The sequence below is a fragment of the Apodemus sylvaticus genome, chromosome 9 (assembly GCF_947179515.1).
Source record: "Apodemus sylvaticus chromosome 9, mApoSyl1.1, whole genome shotgun sequence".
NCBI classification, from domain to species: domain Eukaryota; kingdom Metazoa; phylum Chordata; class Mammalia; order Rodentia; family Muridae; genus Apodemus; species Apodemus sylvaticus.
The window spans coordinates 109,399,296-109,421,987 of NC_067480.1; the positions used below are offsets into that span (position 1 = coordinate 109,399,296).

At 49.9% G+C, this 22,692-nt stretch overlaps 1 protein-coding gene across 1 annotated transcript in view; it reads right to left on the bottom strand.

Annotated features, from left to right (window-relative positions):
* Rfx8 (regulatory factor X8) overlaps positions 1 to 21,395 on the bottom strand; it is a 62,158-nt gene extending 40,763 nt beyond the window's left edge. The window contains exons 1-4 of the mRNA XM_052192566.1: positions 21,324 to 21,395; positions 18,753 to 18,876; positions 10,059 to 10,120; positions 8,877 to 8,963 (exon numbers count right to left, since the gene is read on the bottom strand). Coding sequence (XP_052048526.1) covers positions 8,877 to 8,963; positions 10,059 to 10,120; positions 18,753 to 18,876; positions 21,324 to 21,388 — 338 coding nt within the window. The 5' untranslated portion in view covers positions 21,389 to 21,395. The remainder of the gene's footprint in view (positions 1 to 8,876; positions 8,964 to 10,058; positions 10,121 to 18,752; positions 18,877 to 21,323) is intronic.
* Positions 21,396 to 22,692: the final 1,297 nt, after the last annotated feature.

Genomic DNA, 22,692 nt, shown 5'->3' on the forward strand with positions numbered 1-22,692 from the left:
CACGCACGCACACACACAAGTAGATTCTAATATTTTTAATAAAAAATCAGTTAGTCGTATTTCTAGAGTCTCCCCTGCCTGGGTTCCTGTGTCACCACTGAAAGCACAGGACTCAGGTTGTTGCAGCTACACAGAGCACTTTGTAGGATGGAGTGTTTCCAGTTATTCTGCCTTGTTAAGGCCTTTGAGCTGTCCGCTTTCCCATGCAGCCTTTGAATAAGCTTTTATGTCAAGAGAAAAATCTTGCTGGGATTTTTTTTTTCAAATACAACTTCAGTGAGAGACACAGCTCAATCAGAGAGAGAGAGAGAGAGAGAGAGAAAATGCTTTCTTAGTATATTCCCAGACTTGTGCGACTGCATGGATAAAAGGTAACCCTCAGGTCAGAGACAGCGAGCCTCAGGAAGGCCTGTGCAGGGTCAGGCCTTGGCTGGAGTCTGGGCACGGCTTGTGGAGTGTTCCCATTTGACGTTTGCTGGTAAGCGTGGCTCTCGGAGTGCAGTCCGTACAGAAATGCAGCCTATGCAGAACACCTGTTTTGCTTTGTTACTTAGACGTGCTGGGCAGACAGACTGCATGACAAGCATGATAAGAACTCTGAATACCGTCTCTAATAGATGTGCTTCCCCAAGTAAAAACCGATACTCACATTTTGTGTGGTGAGGGATGGGCTCCGCTGGGCTAAGCATGGAGAGAGACAGCTACAGCCACCTCAAGAATGGTCCTCCACTTTCGCTGTGTGTGTGTGTGTGTATCTCTGTGTATCTCTGTATGCGTGTATCTGTGTGTGTCTATATGTGTGTCTGTATGTCTGTGTGTGTTTGTGCATGTAGTTTGTGTACTTGTGTGTGTATGTCTGTGTATGGATCTCTATGTATCTGTGTGTCTCTGTATTTGTGTATATGCCTCTGTAGGTGTCTATATGTGTGTCTGTATGTCTTTGTCTGTGTGTGTATGTCTGTGTGAATGTGTGTATGTCTGTGTCTGTGTGTCCCTGTGTCTCTAGGTATATGTCAGTGTATGTGTGTGTTTCTGTGTATGTATCTCTCTCTCCACACAGACACACAGACACACAGACACACACACACACACACACAGACACACACACAGACACACACACATGCAGGTGCTTACAGAGGCCAGAGGTGTCAGAGTCCCCCGGAGCTAGAGTTATCGGCAGTTGTGAGCCACGTGGCATGGGCAGGGAACTGACCTGGGCCTCTCTAAAAGAGAAACACATGCCCTGAGCTACTGAGCCATCTTTTCAGCCCCCAGTGCTATATTATTTCCATTAAAAAGAAAACTTAAAAACACCTTTCAGCTTGTCTAGGCCATCAAATCTGAAGTATGTTTCTTGTTGGCAACACAAACCTGAGTCGTTTTCTTCTTTTTGAAATCCACTCTGCCGGTTTTATCTCCCCGGCGGTGCTTGTAAATAATTTACAATTAAGGAAATTGTTGGTATGCCAGCTCTTAATTTTCTTTTATGCGCCTTGTTTCCATTTGTTTCCTTGGGTGCCTGTTCTGCGTCCTTGCGTTTATGAGAGTTACTTTAAGCACAGGATTCCATCTTGTTTGACTTACAGTATCTTTTGGCACGTGCTAACGTCACTGGGCAGCTGCCCGAGTGTTAATCTCAGTGCTCACGTCTGAACCCACAGCGCGGAGCTCCGACAAAGCGTGGAGACCTCTCTCCATTCAGGCCCCTTTACCTTCCCTGCTTTACTGCGTCTCGGTGTGGGCGCAGGTCTTTGTCAAAGCGATGGACTATGGCTACCTCAAGAGGAAGAAGACAGCCTTGAGTATGCTTCTGCCCCACTCTGGCCACTGTTTCTCTTTTCCCATCGTCCCAGGACTCCCTCTGCTGCCAGCCCTTGATCGTGTCTAGGAGCTGGCCAGTGGCGATGCCATTCCCTGTTTTCTTTATTTTCCCTTCGTTCTTGTAGGAAGCCTGTGTGTGTGTCCGCACACGTGCGTGCATGCATGCAGACACACATAAGGGCACACTGAGACCAGGGATATCAGATCCCCTGGAGCTGGAGTTACAGGCAGTTGTGAGCCTCCCAATAAGGATTCTGTGTGTCAAACTTGAGTCCTCTGCAAGAGCAGCGATGCTCTTAACCACTGAGCAACCCAGCCCCTGACGGATAACTGTGCTGCACAGCGAAGCTGGAGTCCACAGTTCTTTTCCTCCAGCTCTTGAGAGCGATGAGGCCACCTGCTCCTGGCTGAGAGAGGAGCTAGTGGCATCTGTTAGGTCAAATGTCACACCTTGACAAGAGTTCAGGATTTTTTTCCATGTTTTAATTTTCTTGTTTTCAGAGACCTCCCCCTTCTCTTTCTGCTCAGTGGTTTAGCTAGTGCTGTTTTGGGGAGCGGCAGAGGGGCTCTTCAGACTGGGTTTGGGAATTTCTCTCCTCTGTGAAGGCGATGAACATTTTCCTGATGTGCTCTCACTCTCGGGTAGGAGAGCGAGCGGGGCTGTGGAGGTGAGGGCCACTGAGAGGCTGACTGGAGCTCGGTCACTCTTTCGGTCGCTCTGGACAGGCCAGGCCACGCTCCTTAGTTACTGTGGTTGGAAGAAGGTATCTCAGGCTCTCGGAGAAAAGACAGTGATGGATTGTTTTCGGAAGGGCATTCATTCCTCTTAACCAGCAGAGAGAATCTGAAGTCCTACATCTTGCTGGGTTGCAGTTGGGAAGTGTAAGGACAAAGGAAGATTGGAGAGCCCTTGCTCCTGTGCGGGTGCCACAGGCCTGAGTCCCAAACCAACTCCTCTCCACTCCAGTCTCCCTCTGGTCACTCGTGTCTCCAGGGTTCAAACTGCACCCAGAAAGCAGGAGAGGGTGGGTGCAGGAAGGGGTGGTCTCTATCTGCTCTTGTCCCACCTGGAGGTCCAAACCACCATATTTAAAGGCATGTTTAAATGTACGATGCACACTTGAGTAATTAAGCATTCTGCTAACAGGTAGAATTGGTTGTAAGGTCTACGCAGTCTGCTTTCTAGAAACATCTGAGGCGGCTCATATAGGGGATAGGAGGATGTAGATTCCATGATGGTGCAGATTCACGGTGCCTTGCTCCTGGCTCCTGCCTCAGCCCAAGTAAACACATGGAGAACATAGATGGGCTGTGCACGCGCAGCAGAAGCTCTCGGTGTTGTGAAGGGGAGAGTGTGGGAGCAAGGGAGTGCTCTGGTATCAACCAGACAACCCTGCAACACAGTGTGACCATAGAAGAGAGCTTCCCAGGCCTGTGCTCTTGGCTTATCTGACCAGGAGATCTAGAGGAGGAGAGGGAATTGCAGCCCTCTCTCAGCAACAGGACAGAGCCTGGTGACTCTCATCAGCAGCCTCAAAGTCCTAGCTGTGGAAGCACCCACTCCTGATCCAGGGTGACCCACTGGCTGATTCAGCATCCCTTCCACATGTGGAGCACCAAATGGGCAGGTTCTGCTATCCACAGGGAAGAGGAGAGCTAGCAGGACTCAGGTACACCTCCTTACTGGACAGGGCACAGAGAGAACCAGGCCCCTCAAGATCTATACGCCATGGACAGGAGGACACTGCAGGGAGTGGTAGATGCACTATGAGGGAGGACACTGCAGGGAGTGGTAGATGCACTGGGAGGGAGGACACTGCAGGGAGTGGCAGTGCACTGGGGGGAGGACACTGCAGGGAGTGGTAGATGCACTATGAGGGAGGACACTGCAGGGAGTGGTAGATGCACTATGAGGGAGGACACTGCAGGGAGTGGTAGATGCACTATGAGGGAGGACACTGCAGGGAGTGGCAGTGCACTGGGGGGAGGACACTGCAGGGAGTGGCAGTGCACTGGGAGCACTGCAGAGATGAAGCACAGGGTGGCAAGAGCATGGCAGGGGAGGGAGAGCCTCATGCCCACGGAGGAATGGCAAAGCCTTCCTCTGGTCCAAGTGCAGGTGTCGACAGCGTGCACAGGAACATCCACCATAGTCTCCCCACCCCCCCACCTTCCCCCCCACTCCCCTTCCCCCCACCCCCCCCTCCCCCCATGCTTACAGCCCAAAGACTGCTCCCCTGCAGAGACTGTTCCTACCAAGATCAGCCAAACTTAATCTGTAAACCCTGCCCCTCTGTTCTGCTGTGTGCGATAACCCCACCCCGACCTCCAGCTCCTTATAATAAACCTGCTGGGCTTCCAGAGTGAGGCTTCCCCAGCAGAGACTTCATCTTTCCTGTCTGTGTGTCTGTCTTTTCCCTTGCCTCGAGAGTCAGGTCCAAGTGCCCGGAACCCCCGCACAGATGTGGCTCGCCTGGGCTCAGGAAGTTAAGCTGCCACTGGAACCACAGAGGCAGGTCAGAGCCTACATGCTAAGCCGTGGGGGTTGGGGCTGGGCTTCGGGAGTCCCCTCACATATACCAAACGCCTGGACACACAGAGTCTCACCATAACCCGAGTACCAGGTGTACAAGAAGCTGGGAGAGAAGTGATGTCGCCAGAACAGATGTGTCTGACAAGACTTCCAAGTGGCATCAGATCCCTTAAAACAAATGTGGAAATAGTCTCACGGAAGATGCAGACAGGTTACACAGGAGAGTTGGGTGGAGATTATGAAACCTTAAATTACAAGAGCTGGGATGAAGGTCACAGGAAACCCTGAGAGAGCATGCAGGGAACAGTCTGCCTGGGACCAGGGTGCAGCCACTACCCCCGGCTGCTCTAGGCTTTGTGTATCTGATCTTGACGACATCCCCAACAAGCACATATCCTTCTTGGGAGAGGAGGAAGCCGGGAACAGAGGAACTGAGTGACCGTCCCATGAGCACACAGCTTGCTAATGAGAGACCAGACGACATATCCGCTGTCCTGGTCCGTATCTCAAAAGAGCATCATACAGCTCAGCTGCCTCTGAGCTGCTTCAGCAAAGAGCATCTCGCTGGGGCTCCTGAAAATGTCTTCCGATTGTCCTCTCTACGCCCTCCCGCCTGCTCAGGGACCTCTCCTCCCATCTCCTCGGTACCCACCGAGCTCTGCCCTCAGACTCTCTGCCTCTTCACTTCTCTGGACCGCAGGCCCTTTGTGCTGGCCCTTTTCTCTGCTGGAATGCCGTCTCAGAATCTGATGAGGCAGTGCTCTCTTTCACTCAGATGCTGTCTGGGGAAGACCTTCTTATGACTCCATGACTGTCTTCAGGTCACACCTGGTCTGGTTCTATTTTCTTTCTCCCTGGCTCCACATGGTAGGAGGAAGAGGCCATGGTTATATATGTGCATTACTGACATTAGAGTGGGCTCAATTTGCTGTGGGAACTCAGATTTTTGTTGAGTGAATGAATGAATGAATGAATGAAGGGATAGATGGAGGAGGAGCGGTAGCATGTCTGTTACTTGAAAACTATGAAGCTGACTTTCTTTTTGTCTCAAGACCTAATTTTTAAGAGGAATTTGATACACAAGAGTCCTTGTACAAGAATCTATGATACAACAGATAACATATTCATCAGTAGAGTTTGCTAGGGATCAACAACAGGGTAGTATCCTGATTTCTACCTTTAGAATCTATGTTTACTATTTCTTGAGAGTGTGGCATTAGTTAAGAAGTCACTCTTAAATCTTAATGCTTTAGAAATAATCTCTTCAGAAGCCAGAGTTCAAAGCTCACTGATGACATGTCTGTGGGTCACACAGTACAAGGACAGGCCATGCTACCCTGTCCTTATCTTCGTCCATCGGTAACCCTTCTCACCCTCAGTGAAGATAAAGCCATTTTTAGTCTCCCGCTTAGCCCTGTCTCTGTGTCACTGAAGAAGCCCCGAGTCCGTGTCACTGAAGAAGCCCTGAGTCCCTGCCTACCCAGAGCCTGTCCCACTGTGGTCACCTGCTGGTCGGATGTTTCCTTAGGGCATGCCAGGCTTCCTGCAGGTCTGTACCATGACTGACATCAGGGCGGTCAGAGCAAATGTGTCAACAGTCAGCCAGAACGCTCTTCGACTGAGATCCATCTCTTGCTGGGCCTGTCCCCACTCTTAATGCTTCTGACGATGATGTAACTAAGGGGAGGCTGAGGGGTATGGGGGAGCATGATGGTCGCCTCTGCCGTGGACCTGAGGCTCCAGGACTCCCTCCACTCGCCACTTCCCTTCCTTCCCTTCCTGTCAGCACAGCTTCCGCTGCTGTCCTTTCAGCGTGGCTGTCCTGAAGCTGCTCTTCTGACCCCTCCTGTTGGTCAGCGCCCTTCTGGGTGACTGCAGGGCCTGTCGCTCTCTCTGCCTGATCTTGTCTTCTGAAACCTCGTTTCTAGTTTTTCCATCATTCAGCCACGGTTCCTGCTCTGACTGGGGAGACATCTCTGTCCCTGCAGCTCTGACAAGGCATCATAGGTGACGTGATAACATGAACAAGAGAAATTTCTCTCTTACACATCAAGGCCATCAAGGTAACGGTGCCAGCAGATTGCATGTCTGGGGAAAGCGCCCTCAGGCTCTGAGTCGGCACTCAGTGGTTGCTCTCTGTCCTGCTGGAACAGAGGGCAGAGCCGGAAGGGCCTGTTCTCTACTCCCTATGCTCTATTCTCACAAAACGGAAGAAACGAAAGGGCCAAGTGGTTTCATGAGGGTGGAATCACTCACAGGGGTACCACCAGTCTTACGATTTTAATCATTCATAAAGGCTGAGCCCTACAGTCTGTGTGTGTGTGTGTGTGCACATGCATGCACACAGGCTCCAGCTCCTAACACTATATATTGGGGATTTTAATTCATCTTGGATCTTGGGGGGATACACATGCATCCAAGGCACAGCATGGTAGAAACAAACAAAGCTCACAGCTCTGCTGCTGTGTCAGAAGCCCACCCAGTGTCTCAAGGGGCTCCTGGACCGCCCCGCCCCAGCCCCGCAGGCCGTGGCCTCTCAAGTGCCTTCCAACGACATTGTCTGCCACACTCCACAGATGCACAGCAGGAAGCCCACGCTTTCCCATCCTTCCAATGTCACCCAAGCCATGCCTGCTGCCCTCTCCCCCCTCCTGTCAGACTCCCATCCTGTCTGTCCTTCACGGCTCTGCTGGAACACAACTCACTCCTCGTTCCTTCTGACCTTCTGTCAAAAGGCCTGTTCTCCTCATGGAGGCCATGTGCATTTCCGACCTTACGCCATACATGCACCACACTAAGCACACATCTCATCTCTCCTACTAAGCAAGCAGAGGGAAGGGCCACGTCTCATCCACACAACAGGCTTCTTAACCTTGGGGCTCAGCGGCCACTCTCCACGAGGGCCCCTCATACAAACTTGCTATTGTCAAAGCTGGAAGGCTTTGAGAATGACTGAGGCACAGATGATGGTGATGGTGATGGTGATGGTGATGCTGGGCTACAAGTGACATTGCCCTCGGTTTCTCAGACACACAATCACCTATTTACACCAGAGGACAGCTGACAGACAGGGCAGAAATGCTGGACAGGTAGAGAGCCCACGAGCAGTGTGGAATGGGAGGGAAGAGGGCCATCCTAGAACTGGCTCTGTGGACGACGGTCTCCCTGAAGGGCTGTCAACACAGATGGTAGATGCAAGAGGATCCCGGCAGAGGAGGAGGGCTTGTGGGAGGCCGGTGCGGGAGGGAGGATGGGCATGGAATGGAGTCATGTGCTCCAGAGTCACAGGAAGATGAGGATGGCCGGTGTGTATGTGTGTGTGTGTGTGTGTGTGTGCAGAAACACCCAGCAGGACGGACAGCCTGCCAACACTGCCTAGCGGGTGGTTCTGGGAAAGAAGGAGACAGGCAAATTAGCATTTTAGGAAGCTTGTTAGACCAGCTTGGAGTAGGAAGAGGCTGAGCAGGGAGCAGCTGTGGGAGGTCCATGGAATCCAGCTGCCCCTCAGCATCCAGGGTGGGGGGTGGGGGGTGGGGGGTGGGACTGGGTCCCTCAGCATCCATGGGAACTGGCCCTCGGCATCCATGGGGACTGGCTCTAGAGTCCCTCCAGTGCTCAAGTCCCTTCTATAAAATGGAGTTTCTGCCAAGAACATAACTGACTCCCCGATTACCCTATAAACCATCTCTAGATTACTTAATACAGAAAACTGTTATTTAGGATGAAGTCATGATGTCTGCGTGTGCTCAGGCCTAACTACCAAGCACACGGCATAGGTCTGGTTGCAGCTGAAGATGCTGAACCTTCAGCTTGGCTCCGTCTGTAGCTATGGAGCCATAACGTAACTGTTCTCTGAGGAGGATGACGATCTCTACCTCAAAAGGGAAGAATGAGGAAGCATTTGCAGCCCAATGGAGTCGGGAGGGGGAGGGGTGGCAGGCATGAGTATCATCAAAGAAAATCGAGGTGGAGGTGATTTCTAGGGAGGTTCTGAGTGGAAGCTTCCACACCTTAGTGTGAGGCTCCCATGGGTCACCTCAGTGGGCGTGTCCAGAAACAGCCGGAGAGGAGTTCCCCGGGGGAGTGGGAGTGGGCGGGAAGGACCAGAGCTTCCGGAGGGAATGGTGGTAACAGGCAGAGAGCAAGGCCCCTGGGCTGCTGTGAGTGAAATCTGCACTTTGGGGAAGCGGAGAGGTTAAAGAGAGGTTATCCCTGAGAGGACACAGTGGGGTCTTGAGGGCAATAGACGTTTCTGGGAAGACCCGACCAGAAATGGCTTAGGTGACTGAGACTTAGAATCAATTGCCTAAGGAAGTCAGGTGGAAACAGGTTTTCTCTGCCCAGTAACATTGCCAGAGGCTGACATAGCATGTTGGCCACATGTTGGCCTGTGCTTTTCTGCTCTGCATAAGGACTTGTGGTAGAACAGCCTACAAATCAGTTACCAATCAGCTAAGATTGGAGTGGTTTTCATAAAAGCTAGGCCGTGTCCCATGACCAAGGAACCCAAGGACAGACTCACCTGTGACAGCTCTTTTTACCCAGCAGGTAGCAGTAATGAGCGTAGAAGAAGGAACTCTTCTTGATATAGATCCCATCATAATGATACCTGAAAGCAGAGGTGTCCTTTAACTCACCTCTGTGTGCACCATTACAGATAGCTCAGCTTTCTGCCTCTGCAGTGATTTAGTGCCATATGTATGCACTGCATGCGTATACACCTATATGTGCATACTAGATGGAAATTCTGAATTTGGACCTTTTCCCTGGCTAGTCTATGTAGGATGGTAGTCAGGACCCTGGTCAGCAGCAGTGAGCCCCACACTCCACAGTGCGGCACTGCTCACTGAGGACAGCAGGCAGGTTAGTCGTACCCAGCACATCCCCGACCCACCATTAAGGCACAGCCCACCACACGCGTACTGCTGTGATAGCCTACAAAAGGGCTGTTGGGTGCTTGGTTCTGCTCTCTCGGTTTCTCATCTCAGAGAGGTGTCCTGGGACAGGCTTCCTGTCACTCAGCCTGCAGGAAGTCAGACTCCCCACACAGCCTCATCTCCTCTGTGGCATCCAGGAAACTACAGTGTGTGCCCCCCCCCCCCCGGGCAAACAACAGAACCAGGTTTCCTCCGCTTAATTACTGCCCAAGGTTAGATTGGGCAAACTTGCCATTGTCTTCAATTTTTTCATGGGTAGCTGGCCCTTCCTCTAATTGGCTTCTGTCCCTGCTCACTGATTTCCTGTCTTGATTTTAAACAAACAGTAAAGGACAATGACAACTGTGTGGCAATTATTATAAGGACACGCTTGATGGCACTGGAGCTTCCGTCCCTGTCACCGTAGGCCCTGGCCTCCTGAATACAACTGATAGGCTAATTGGCCTTAAGGCATTTCAGTCCAAAGAGTAATTAAAAGCAATTAGCATTATTCTATGTGTGCAATCATTTGGACGTTTTGATAATTGGGCACATTTCTTAACATCTAAAGTATATGTGGTAATCTTTATATTTTAACGAGATTTTGAATCACGTGAGCATGGTACTGCCTGGTATCCCCAGATGATGGGGTTTAGACTGAACCACGGGAAGATGCAGTGAGAGCTGCCATGTGCTGCTTATGCTGTGTCTCGCATTGTATCGGTTACTGTGATTTCCCTGCACCGTAACTTTCCCCACTTAACACAAAACAAACATTACAACCCTACCTGGCACTTCCTCGTGTGCCCAGCCTCCGGGTGCCCAGATCAGGGAAAACCAAGCGCACGAGCTGTGGGAACAAGTCGGATTTAAAGATGCGTTTTGAAAACTGAAGACAAACTCACTTTGTCTACATTTGCTGAGGCATCATACAAAGTATCACAGCTGATCATAAAATGTATACATACACATGAAATTAGAACACATCAGATAAGTAAAGTCACAGAGTGAAACCATGGTGTCCCAGCTGGGGCAGGTAATGTCCTCCTGGCTTAGGTTCCCAGAACCAAACAGCAGTTCTCAGCCCTGGGGGAGGGTTCACAACCTCTGTGGGGAGACCTTTCAGGGTCACCTAAGACCATCGGAAAACACAGATAATTACATTACGATTCATAGCAGTAGCAAAATTACAGTTGTGAGGCAGCAATGAAAATAATCTTCTGTCTGGGGATCAGCACAGCACGGGGAACTGTATGAAAGGGTCGCAGCATTAGAAGGTTGACAGCCCCTGCATACTGTCCCAGCAGTCTGGGTCTCCAGACTGAGTTGCTGATATGTGTTCAGTCTTATATTCTGCTCTCTTCAACATTATGTTGCTGACTGGAATCACAAAGATTCTCTTGAAATTGGAATATCAACAGTTGCTAGATCTAGCCTGTGGCTGCTGGGTCTAGCCTGTGGCTGCTGGGTCTAGCCTGTGGCTGCTGGGTCTAGCCTGTGGCTGCTATCACTCTTCTGCTGCTTTCCTCTTTCTCTGGTGTCATAGGTACTTCCACAGTTGACCACGGTTTTGTAATTTCAGAGGATTTAATGAGTGGATGGCACTCAACTGTAGAAAAACAGTCACTTGGATTCGAGTTCTCGTTTCCTGGCTGAGTTATCTTGATATGTCCCACATTTGGGGACACCACCCAGGTTCTATTTATCAACAGGAATCTATCCTGATGGCCATATCGAGGGCTTAACCGCAGGCAGGGTATCTAGGCTCACACCTGCTGGAAGGGGAAACCCTGTGTAGAGGGACATTTTAGAAGCTGGAGCAGGGAAAACCGCAGCCCTGCCAGTGACATCTGCTCTTCCTCTGCAGAGCTGCCCCACCCACTCCTGCTTGGCTGTGGGCCACAGCCTCCCTTAGCATAAGCTCCCAAGAGCAGCACTGATATGGGCTTCCCCTTCTCTGACGCATTATCTCTCTCTCTTTGCATATTTGTGTGTCTGTCTGTTTACCGACCTATGTACCTAGCATCTATCCATCTATCCATCTGTCTGTCTGTCTACCCATCAGGCCACCATCCAGCCATGTGTCCATTTCTAATCTACCTACCCTTGTAGTACCTACACAACAGGATGAAGCAAAGGGGTGACAGATGGATGAAAGAATGGGTAGATGGGTGGACAGACAGATGGATGGACAGATGGACAATGGACAGACAGATAGGCAGATAGACACATGTGCAGATGGACAGATAAACAGATGGATGGACAGATGGGTAAAAGAATAAGCTGTCTGTCTGACAACACACCTGGGCGGCTTGCTTCTGTGGGCATCTGCAGTGAGAGAGATGAAGAGGTATGAATGGCTTCTTGCACAGAGGCCCCATTCCCTGCTGTGAGGGAGTGTGGGAAGGGTGGTCCAGTCACTCAAAGTGCTTCCTGTGAGGCCACTGAAGTTGCCATCTTGTGACAACCCAGAATTCATGTGGGTAGGATGAGGAGGGCCTTGGTGGCAGAATAGAAAGGCCACTGCAAGCACCAGCCAGTCTGCTCAGGTCAAGAACTGCCACACGCCCTCTGCAGCCACACGTCAGCAGTGTGTGAGAAGGCTGGGCTTGCCCTGTATTGTTCTCCAACACGCAGAAGGAAGGCAGGCACCAGCAGGTTCCTCCAGAACACCAACCCACCAAGCCAGGGACACGCACTGCAAAGTGCCCACAGCAGGCACCAGAGAGCCCGCCACCACAGGGTTCGACCCGGTCTTTGAGGAGAAATGCCCCTCTGACTTTCCTTTCTTCCTCCTTCCTCCCAACTAACATCTGGCAGCGGGGTTGGACAGGAGGCAGAAAACAAGCCCCACACCAGCTCTGAGGCACGCCTTGGCACTGCAGGAGAAGGGGGCACCACACCACTGGAAAGCTGTGTTGAGTTTGGCCACTAGTCAAGCATAGTTAATACCAGCACTTGAGTGGCAGAGACAGGCAGATCTCTGTGAGTCTGGGGCTAGCCTGGTCTACAAGGCAGGTTCCAGGATAGACAGGTCTCTTGCACAGCCCTGTCTCAAAACAAACAAAACCAAACCAAAAATCTGTGCACTATAAAAGGCTGGGCTTTTCTCAAGTCCAAGTGGATCAAGGATCTACACATAAAACCAGACACACTGACGCTTATAGAGGAGAAAGTGGAGATGAATCCTGAACACATGGGCACAGGGGGAAAGTTCCTGAACAGAACACCAATGGCTTATGCTCTAAGAACAAGAATCGACAAATGGGACCTCATAAAACTACAATGATTCTGTAAGGCAAAGGACACTGTCAATAGAACAAAAGGGCAACCAACAAATTGGGAAAAGATCTTTACTAACCCTACATCTGATAGAGGGCTAATATCCAATGTATACAAAGAACTCAAGAAGTTAGTCTCCAGAGAATCAATTAACCCTATTAAAAAATGGGGTACAGAACTAAACAGGGAATTCTCAACTGAGAAAACTCAAATGGCTCTAAAACACCTAAAGAAATGTTCAGCATCCTTAGTTATCAAGGAAATGCAAATCAAAACAACAGTGAGATTCCACCTCACACCAGTCAGAATGACTAAGATGAAAAACTCAGGGGACAGCAGATGTTGGAGAGGATGTGGGGAAAAGGAACACTTCTCCATTGTTGGTGGGATTGCAAGCTGGTAAAAACCACTCTGGAAATCAGTTTGGCCATTCCTCAGAAAATTAAACATAGTACTACCTGAGGACCCAGCTATACCACTCCTGGGCATATACCCAGAAGATGCTCCTACATGTAATAAGGACACATGCTCCACTATGTTCATAGCAGCCCTATTTATAATAGCCAGAAGATGGAAAGAACCCAGATGTTCCTCAACAGAGGAATGGATACAGAAACTCTGGTATATATACACAATGGAGTTATTCACCTATTAAAAACAATGAATTCATGAAATTCTTAGGCAAATGGATGGAACTAGAAAGTGTCATCCTGAGTGAGGTAACCCAATCACAAGAGAACACACATGGTATGCGCTCACTAATAAGCAGATGTTAGCCCAAAAGTTCAAAATAAACAAGTTACAATTCACCCAGCACAGGAAGTTCAAGAAGGAGGACTTAAGTGAGGGTGCTTTGGTTCCTCTGAGAAAGGGAACAAAATACTCACAGGAGCAATAATGGAGACAAAGTGTGGAGCAGAGCCTGAAGTAAAGGCCACCCAGAGACTGCCCTACCTGGGGATTCATCCTATAAATAGTCACCAAACCCAGACACTACTATGGACTACAAGAAGTGCATACCAAAAGGTGTATGACATGGTTGTCTCTGGCAGAAACTAGCAACCAACTATTGAACTGGGCATGGGGTCCCCAATGGAGGAGCTGGAGGGTGGTCTGGAGGAGCTGAAAGGGTTTACAGCCCCATGGGAAGAACAACGTCAGCCACCCAGAAGCCCCAGGACTCCCAGGGACTAAATACCAACCAAGGGGTACACATGGTTCCAGCCAAAAATGTGGCAGAGGAAGGCTTGTGGGGCATCAGTGGGAGGAGAGGTCCTTGGTCAGGTAAAGGCTCATCAGAGGCCCCAACAAAGGGAAACCGAGGGGGAGGGGAGGTGGGAGTGAGTCGGGTGGAGGGGCATATACATGGAGGTAGGGGTGGGAGGAGGGGCTGGGGGTCTTTGGGGAAGGGGGAAATCAGGAAAGGTTTTACCATTGGCAATGTAAATGAAGACGATATTCAATTAAAAAAAAAGAGGCTGGGCTTTCATGAATCAAGCAGCTGTGGTTGAGTGGATTAAGTGGACAAGAGACACTCGCCTCACCTAGGGGTCACCAGGGAGGGGTGCTGGTCGCTTACCTCAGGACAGAGCGAGGTGGCAGGACACAGGGACAAGGTAGGAGAATGAGGGCTGTGCTTACTCCCAGCTCCTGCTGTTCACACGAGCGTGTGTGTGTGTGTGTGTGTGTGTGTGTGTATGTGTGTACCATGTGAATAAGTACACCCTGGGGGCGGGGCTGCAGCCAGCATTGATTTTCCCCTTCTTAACACTTTTCGATTTCCACACTGCTCACAAGGGAGACGCAATCCAGTTCTAACCAGAGAAACAGTCGCCGATGTTATCTTAGCAGAGGAAGCCGACCTCCGGAAACTCCCCAGTCCGTGGATGATACAGTTTACGGCCAGAATGAGCAGCACACATTGCAGGCCCATCCCAAATCATCTGCGCAGGAACTCCTTGGGAATCAACTCCATCCCGGGGGAGGAGGGAGGAAGTGAGAATTGGATATTTTGTTGTTTCTCTTGTAAACATGCTTTGTGGTCATATCCGCTCCCCTCCCGGTTTAGTGCAGCTTGGCACACAGGCCACATTCCCAACAATCGGTCCCTTCCACTGGCCAATTCTCTGGGCAACTTGCCAACCAAACTTAATGTTAGAACCTTGGCATCTCAGGAGTGGATTCTAAGAGAAACATTAAGACAAAGAATTCAAAATAAACGCGGGGGTCAGACACCGAGGTCTTGTTTCTTTCCTTTGGAATGCTCTGCAGTGTGAAACAGCTTTCTGACAAGAACTTTTTCCTGTTGTTTGGTACCAAGATTGGACACTGGGAGAGCTCGACCACTGAGCTATATATTCCTGGACCGTAGATCTTAAAAAGGGAGGGAAAGAGAATTTTCTTCTAGAAGCGAACAGCCTCTGACAGCACCATTATGAGAGATGGAGAAAGAAAAGGCTCCCCAACTTCAGCAAAGATTGGACCCTGTTGAGGTTACTTTTCTCTGTCTGAGGAGACCTGCAAGCTGGCAGCTAAGAAAGGGCTGCCGTGCCAGCCTGCCCAGTGCTCAGCAGAGTCTCTGGTGATGTTTCCTAAAATCCTGAGTGACAGAACGGCAGCCATTTGAGCTCCCAGTGGGTCAGAAGACCTTTCTGAGTCACCCTGAAAGACAGTGATAAAAGAGACCTTTAATGTAGTTCCCCTCTTTGGTTTATTTATGTGGGGGTAGTTACAGCTTATACACTGGTCTTGGGAGACCTAGCTTAATTTGACTTATGTGGGGGTCGGGGGAAAGTATTTATTCTTGTTGGTTGACACATGTAAAGTAAAATGGAGAGAATGGCCGGAAGGATAAAAAGCCCCAAAGAAAATAAAAACAAAAGGAAAACAAATGAACAGAGCAGAGGAGAGAGCAGCCCTCTGTCTGAGCACACAGGAGAGGGGAGGCGAGGGCGGGCCTGGGGAGCTCTGGGCGACACTCACAAACTGAATGAGCGATCAGGAAGGTGGTCAAGAGCAGCCGTGAAGGAGGCTCAGAGATGAAAGCAGTTGCTCTCTATATCCAAGCAGCGAACACTTTAGAAGATTCAACCACATTTCAGAAGCACAAAATGGCATCGGTGGCTGGATGCTTCAGCCTCGAGGACTGAATTGGAAGAATAGATTGACAGTCCAGTGTTTGGGGAAACACAGCGGCACCCCCAGGATTGCTACTGGAAGGTAAGGAGCAGCCTCTTTGAAAAGAGTTCGATTCTTGTGTATGATGAGACACCTTGTGACTTTCCCTTGTCACTCTTCCGGTTTGCTCCTGGTAGAAGATCCTCACATTCTGTGCCTTGGCACAGGCACATGCTGGGTCCCCACAGCAACATCAGGAAACTGTCCTGGTGCTTGCCACCAGGAGGACTTCACAGAGCAGGATGTCACACATAGTATTTAATGACAAAAAGCTCACCAGGTGGCTCGAGGCTGGTAAGACCCTGAACCCACCTGCTTCTGTCTCCTTAGTGCTGGGGTCACAGACACGCATCAACACGCCCAGCTTCCTGCATGGATGCCGGGGACCTGAACTCGGGTCCTTATGTCTGCCCTCAGCAACACCTTCCCCTGAATCATCTCCCCTGTTAAAGTAGATCTTTGTCTCTATCAAGCTCTTTGGTTTTACTATCCAAACAAGGAGAAGGAGGTGGAAGAAGAGGAGGAGGAAGAGGAAGAGGAGGAAGATGAAGAAGAAGGAGGAGGAAGAAGAGGAGGAGGAAGAAGGTGATGATGATGATGATTAACAATCAGGCCATACATTTACCAGTGACCAAATAACATCCTAAAACAACCCCATTCAGTATACACGAGGACCCTTGCAAAGACAGGGGGAAAGTGAATGGTCAGTGTCATGACCCCCTGAGCAGGCTCCTTGTCGCTGGAGTTGTAAGAGATAGGAAGATATTGGCTCAGGACTCCCAAGACCAAATCTCAGCCCAAAAGAGATTTATTTGACCCAGAGACAAAGGGCAGGGATAAGAGACAAACACAGGAGATAGAAGACAAAGGAGAAGAAGAAGGGAACAAGGGAATGGGAAGAGGGGTATTTGTCCCAGAGGGGACAAAGGGCTGCCTCTGCATAGACAGGAGACAGACATGGCCCATTGACAAATGGTGCTTGCAAAGGGAAAAAGGAAAACCCAGGATTAGGATGAGGTGTTTAATTTGAATTGGGCATGTTAATTAGGTGAGCCAATAGGGGCTGCTGATTGTTTGACTTCTATACTTTGACAGCTGGACCTAGGAAGTCAGTTCAGCCTCAGGAGGAGGAAATGGCCAAATAAGGGAACAGAGCTTGGGGGTGAGCTGTAGGAATGTCTTCTCATAGTTGTTAGCAAGGCAGAGGGAATGGGAGAGAAGGGGAAGGCCTGTCAGAGGTGTGCTTATTAGGTCTGAGCTAGCTAGAGTGCCTTCACCCGCCATTTAAACAGGACACATGGTGTGGGCTGTCAGCTGTGCTGAGGCCACGCAGGGAGGGCCTGCACCATTTTCATCAGCCTGCGTTCTGTGGTTGGACTACAGACCTGGCACGGATGGGCTGATCTGTCCAGAGGCAACACCACGCTCCCCATGGCGGGAATGCTTGCCTGCTTGCTCCTCACAGCTTCTGACAGGGCACACAGCTCTCTGATGAAGTTTACAGCCAAGGTGAGGAGCCTAGAAGGCTCTGTACCCGATGGGCATCACTCAGACCAGTGTCTCTATACTCAAGGGTGTTTTTTCTTTTTCTTTTTTTTTTTAAATTCTGTTTTATTTTGTTTTGGTGGAATCAACAAGTGGCTGGAGCCCTGCACCTGGTTCAGGAGGCTAGCTCTGCCAACCCTACACTGTAGTCAGCCTTGGGACCCTTGGCTTTAATAATTCTGGGATTATTTTGCTAAGCATAAAACAGCACAGTGATAACCACCTCAGCCTGGCAGCCTGGGCAGTTAGAATCCCACTTCAGAGAGGGTTGGACTTGCTCCCTGTCAACCTCACTTCTGGACCCCAGCATCTAAAGCAGGGCCTACCATTAAGGAGTTGTTCCTAGGAGCTGTTGAACGAAGAGGGTCTCAGACTGCTATTTGGTTGTGTATTGAGAGTTCTCAGGTCGAGTTCTCAGATGCGAGTGCCAACTTCCACAGCCAAGGAGATCTCTAAATCCAAATGAGCTGCAGGGAGCATCAACTATTGGGTATCACAAGTGACTGATATCTGCGTTCTGAGAGCTTTGGCAGTTCTATGCAGAAGTAAGGGTCCAGCAAACCCCCATCTTTGAGGGAAGTGTTGGAGTTACCATGGAAACAATGCTGCAGTTTCCCTCAACCCACTGTAAAGTATGGAGACCCCAAACAACTCTAAAGTGTGGAAAAGAAAAGTGGATTTTCAATACAAATGACTGGCTGTACCTGAAGACAAAGACACTATACTGGCTGAGACTCCAGTAGACACAAATGCACTTTAGACTTTCCTCAGAGTCAGTCAGCAACCCATAAGGCTTTACCATCAGCTACAGTCGCAGCTCAGTCTGTGTTTGGTCAATGGCATAACCTAGCATTTCTCAGAATGTATCTCCACCCTTAAGCCACCTAGGGCTGTGTAGTGGCTATTCCTGGTTGTCAACTTGACTATATATGGAAGGAACTACAATCCAGAATTGGAAGGCTCATCTGTGATCCTAATCTGGAGGCTGAGAGATACAAATTTCTGACCTGGATCTTGGCAAGATCTTGAAGCATAGTGGCTATGAATCCCAGAAGATTAAGACAGGGAGATCTCTGAGTTCAAGATCGTCTGGGACAAAGCAAGTCCCAGATCCAGGCGTGGTGGCACATGCCTTTAATCTGGGCCACACCTTCTGCTGGAGACCTACATAAGGACATTGGAAGAAGGAAGATTTACTCTCTCTCTTCTTCGCCTGTTTGTGGGACTGAGCAACTGCTAGATCCTTGGATTTCCATCCACAGCTGCTGCTGACCATTGTTGGGGAGTTGGACTATAGACTATAAGTTGTCGACAAATTCCCTTATTATATAGGGACTACCCATATGTTCTGTGACTCTGAAGACCCTGACTAATACAGGCTGTAATGTTGAAACAAGCAAACAAACAAACAAACAAACAGACCCAATGAGAAACAAAGCAGCTCAGTGAACACAGACGTGCTCCATCTGCACACTTACCTTCCCAAATGTCGCCGGGTTGACTTGGTTCTGAGCGCCCTGCCCACAGGTCTCGACATAAATCTCATACATGAGACATCGGGGCACGCTGAACCCTTCGCAGATGCAGAAATTGTCAACCAGCCTGCATGGGGTGGCAGAAAGAGAAACAGGAAATTTATAGCTAATTTTTCCAAAGTAAGGATGTTCTGACAGAACCAATGACTAGACACGGGTGGGTCCAACCAAACGACCCCTGTCTAGGTTACTGAGAGGAACTGCAGACGCTCCCTGGCAGTAGGAAGGAATCTCTTTCATCCTCAGGCCAGGATCATGAATACAAACTATGGGTTTTCAGTTGTCAACACTGTTAAGGTTTGGGTTTTTATTGGAGGGGAGTTTGCATGCTCAAAAGCAGCAGACACTGTCTGATGCACCTTTAGAGCTGGAGCGAGATTGACTTAACTATAGGGTAGAGGATGATTTGCCTGGTAAACTGCAAAATACTACCACAGTGGACAGGGAAGGAGTCCGCAGGTAGGATGGTGTGGCTATTGATTGGTTCCCAGCCCCACAGGCAGCCTGACAGCCTGACCTCTCTACCTTATGGTGGAGCCTTTAGAAAGCGCAACTGGTTAAGGAAGTTAAATGACTGGGGCTGGGCCTTTGATGGGGATATTTCTACCTGGGGCCCCCTCCTCTCTGATTTACGGCTGTCATTAATTGCTCCCTAAGATACTGTACACATCCACAAGGCCCTGTCCTGCTGCAGACACACAAATAGAACAATGGGGCCAGTTGAGGATGGAAAACTCTGGAGTTAAAACCATATTTCTTTATTAACCTGATTTTTTTTCTCAACAATTGCCATTTTTCTCTCTCCCATCATAATGCAAACAGAAGTAAGAAAGCCACGGGCATTGCAGCTGACCTCCCCCTCAACCCCCAGGGAGCGAGCCCCAAGGAGCATCTGCTCTGGTAAGCCTGACCTCTATTGCATGTGACTCTGAGGAGAGGGTGTGAGGCAGGGGACTACCACAGATGACTCTGGTTAAGGGGCTGCCAGTGTGCCACCAAAATGTCCCTGTGTTTTACCTGAGGTTGGATGCCAAGGCCTGACGCAGCCAGGCCCCAAGGGTCTGTATCTAAACTACTGTGTCCAGTCTTGTGCTCCCTAGTCTGACTGTCTCCTCCTGCCTCTGACATGGAGACCTTACGTCCATCCCCCAGACTAGCCAACATCCTGATTTTTCTCCCAGGGATAATTTATCGTGTACAGATGACAGTGGAACTCATGTCCCAGATAGGCCCCTACCCGACTAATGGATCGTTGTCTCTTCTAACAGGGCACTGTCTGGAAAACAAGGGGTGGGGTGCGGCAGACACAGGGTCCCCCTTCCACAGGACAACGTCTGGGGCCCTCCCTCGCTCTCTTGAACTCCCCCAGCTCCTGGCCATGGCTGCCCCTCCCTCTGGGTAGCCTGATCTCTTTGTTCCAAGGCTCTATATGAGACACTGGAGCAGTGGTTTGAATGCCAGTGTGAGGAGAATTGGTCTTCTGGTTCTCTCAACCTGGAAGAACCTGTGGCGAGGAATTCTGGGCGCCGCCATGTGTGAATTGGGCTTGCTGCTCAAATGCATTCTCAGTTCCCTCGGAAAGGGACGTGGGACACCTGCCCATTCACAAGCCACCTAAAGAGGAGGCCCGAGTATTTCAAACTTTGTAACCAGACTTTCAAATAGCTGTAGCAAAATTCAATACCCAGAAACACAGAGGTGTGCTGAAGCAGTTAATGAATGCACCAACGGACTCTTGCTCCAAAGGCAGGCAAGGGGGGTCTGATTACATTTTTTTTCCTTACTCAAGATGAGATGGGCAATAAATTCTGTTTTGGAAGAAAGTAGCAACTATTTACAATCATAAACATACTCTATTTTTTTTTTTTAAAAAAACTACTTCTTCCTCAGGTGACTCTTTAAAAAAGTTTCCCCTGAGAAATATTTCTTAAAACGTACACAAAGAAAAATGTATGCTGATATATAATAGTCATCTTATAAAGCTACAGTCTGAGGACTGGCTTTATTTTCCTGTTTATAAAGAGCCGCCAACTTGAGTTCAGGCTCACGAGCTGAGGGTATTTTTCTTTCTAGTTTTTCTCCCCTCTATTTAAATAGCCAAGAAATAAATTTCAGAAATAATACGGAATGCATTGTTGAAGCTAAAAGTTGTTTTAAGTTAAGACACTTCCATTCTAGAGCTCATGTCAGGAGGAAAAACAACAACGACAACTAAACACTTCCTCCATGGCCAACGCCTGCCTGCGGTCCAGGTCACCTAACAGGCTCTACTGCGGTCCGGACAGGCTGGATTGCTCCTTACTTGAAGTGTGACCCACAAGGGACAACTAGGTGAAACACCACCCGTGTCGGGTGCGGACACAGGACCGTGTGTGTGTGTGTGTGTGTGTGTGTGTGTGTGTGTGTGTGTTCCCTCGTCCTCTGCCAGGGTCTCCTGAACCAGGGCTGCTCCTCTCCCGTCGGAGGACTCCCCGCCCGCCGGCAGCGTCCATCCTGCCCCGACCCGAAGCTCACCACTGGATGATTCCCCGGTGCAGGCCGCGGACGCCCGCAGGGGAGGCCGGCACCGCCTCCGCCATGGCTCGCCCAGCGGGCAGCGAGCGGGGCACCGGTTCTCTCCGCCGTGTTTACTTTAGAGCGGGGGATGGGGGGCGCGCGGGGGGGCGCGTGCAGCCACGGGGGAGGATGCTGGGCCCACGCCCTGCACCCAGTAGTTCGGGTTGGGGTCTCCTCCCCTCCCACCACCACCAAAGGTCGGAGAGGCAACAGCCCCATGTCGTCCCCCATCCCCTAAGCTGCTGCCCTTCCCCGCCCTGGTCAACGTTGTACTAACGGATCAAACCAGGGAACAGAGAAAAACCCAGGTGTATGGTATGCTTCTGGTCAAGTCGCTGGCAGTGTTTGATCATCAAGGGTCTGTAACTGGACAGCACTTGGAAATTATTTGATTATTTTAGCACTTTAAAAAATACTGATGACCAGCCAACACCTCCTTTCCCAGGTAGGGTGGGACATGGAGAGGGGAGCTGGCCTGGGCAAAGCCCTTCTCAGACAAGAGGCTCTGTTCTAGGTGGCCTAGAAGCAGAAAATAGAACCCCAGGGAGAGGCGCCCAGGTGAAGCCAACATGCAGCTCCTGGTGACAGCTGCTGCTGCAGACAGATCCCTCCAAGCTGCAGCCAGGACAAGGCCGTTGTTGCCGTGCAGAGCCAAGTGTGTTAACGTGGCTGTTTGTGATTCTCGGGGGCCAGCTGTCTCAGAAGTTCACATTTCATGGGGAAATATCCAGTGCATGGCACACTTCAAGAATCCGCCCATAGGGACGTGACATTGGCTGCTCACTGGTTACAAGTCCCAGAAGGATGTCTCAATCTAGATGAAAAACATACTTGCCAATCATAATAACAGCAATGTCAAAGTTCAACTTACAAACAAGTGATGGCACGAACAGGCCTTTCTCCAGAGAAGACACACAGCCGTCCAAGTACCTGCTCAGTTCTAGACAAGGAGATGCAAGCTCAAGGTGAACCCGTTGGGAAGACTTTTTTTTTAAAGATTTATTTATTTGTTTGTTTGTTTATTTATTTATTTATTTATTTATTTGAGTACACTGTCACTCTCTTCAAAGACATCAGAAGAGGGCATCAGATCCCATGACAGATGGTTGTGAGCCACCATGTGGTTGCTGAGACTTGAACTCAGGACCTCTGAAAGAACGGTCAGTGCTCTTAAACCCCGAGCCATCTCTCCAACCCTGGAATGACTTTTAGAAATAGAAAGCAAATGCTGATGAAGAAGGAGAGAAAATTGGGAGCCTTGTTTCAAGCTGCTAGCAGTGTATATAAAGTGGAGGAGTTGCTACGGGAAAACAGTCTGACCGTTCCT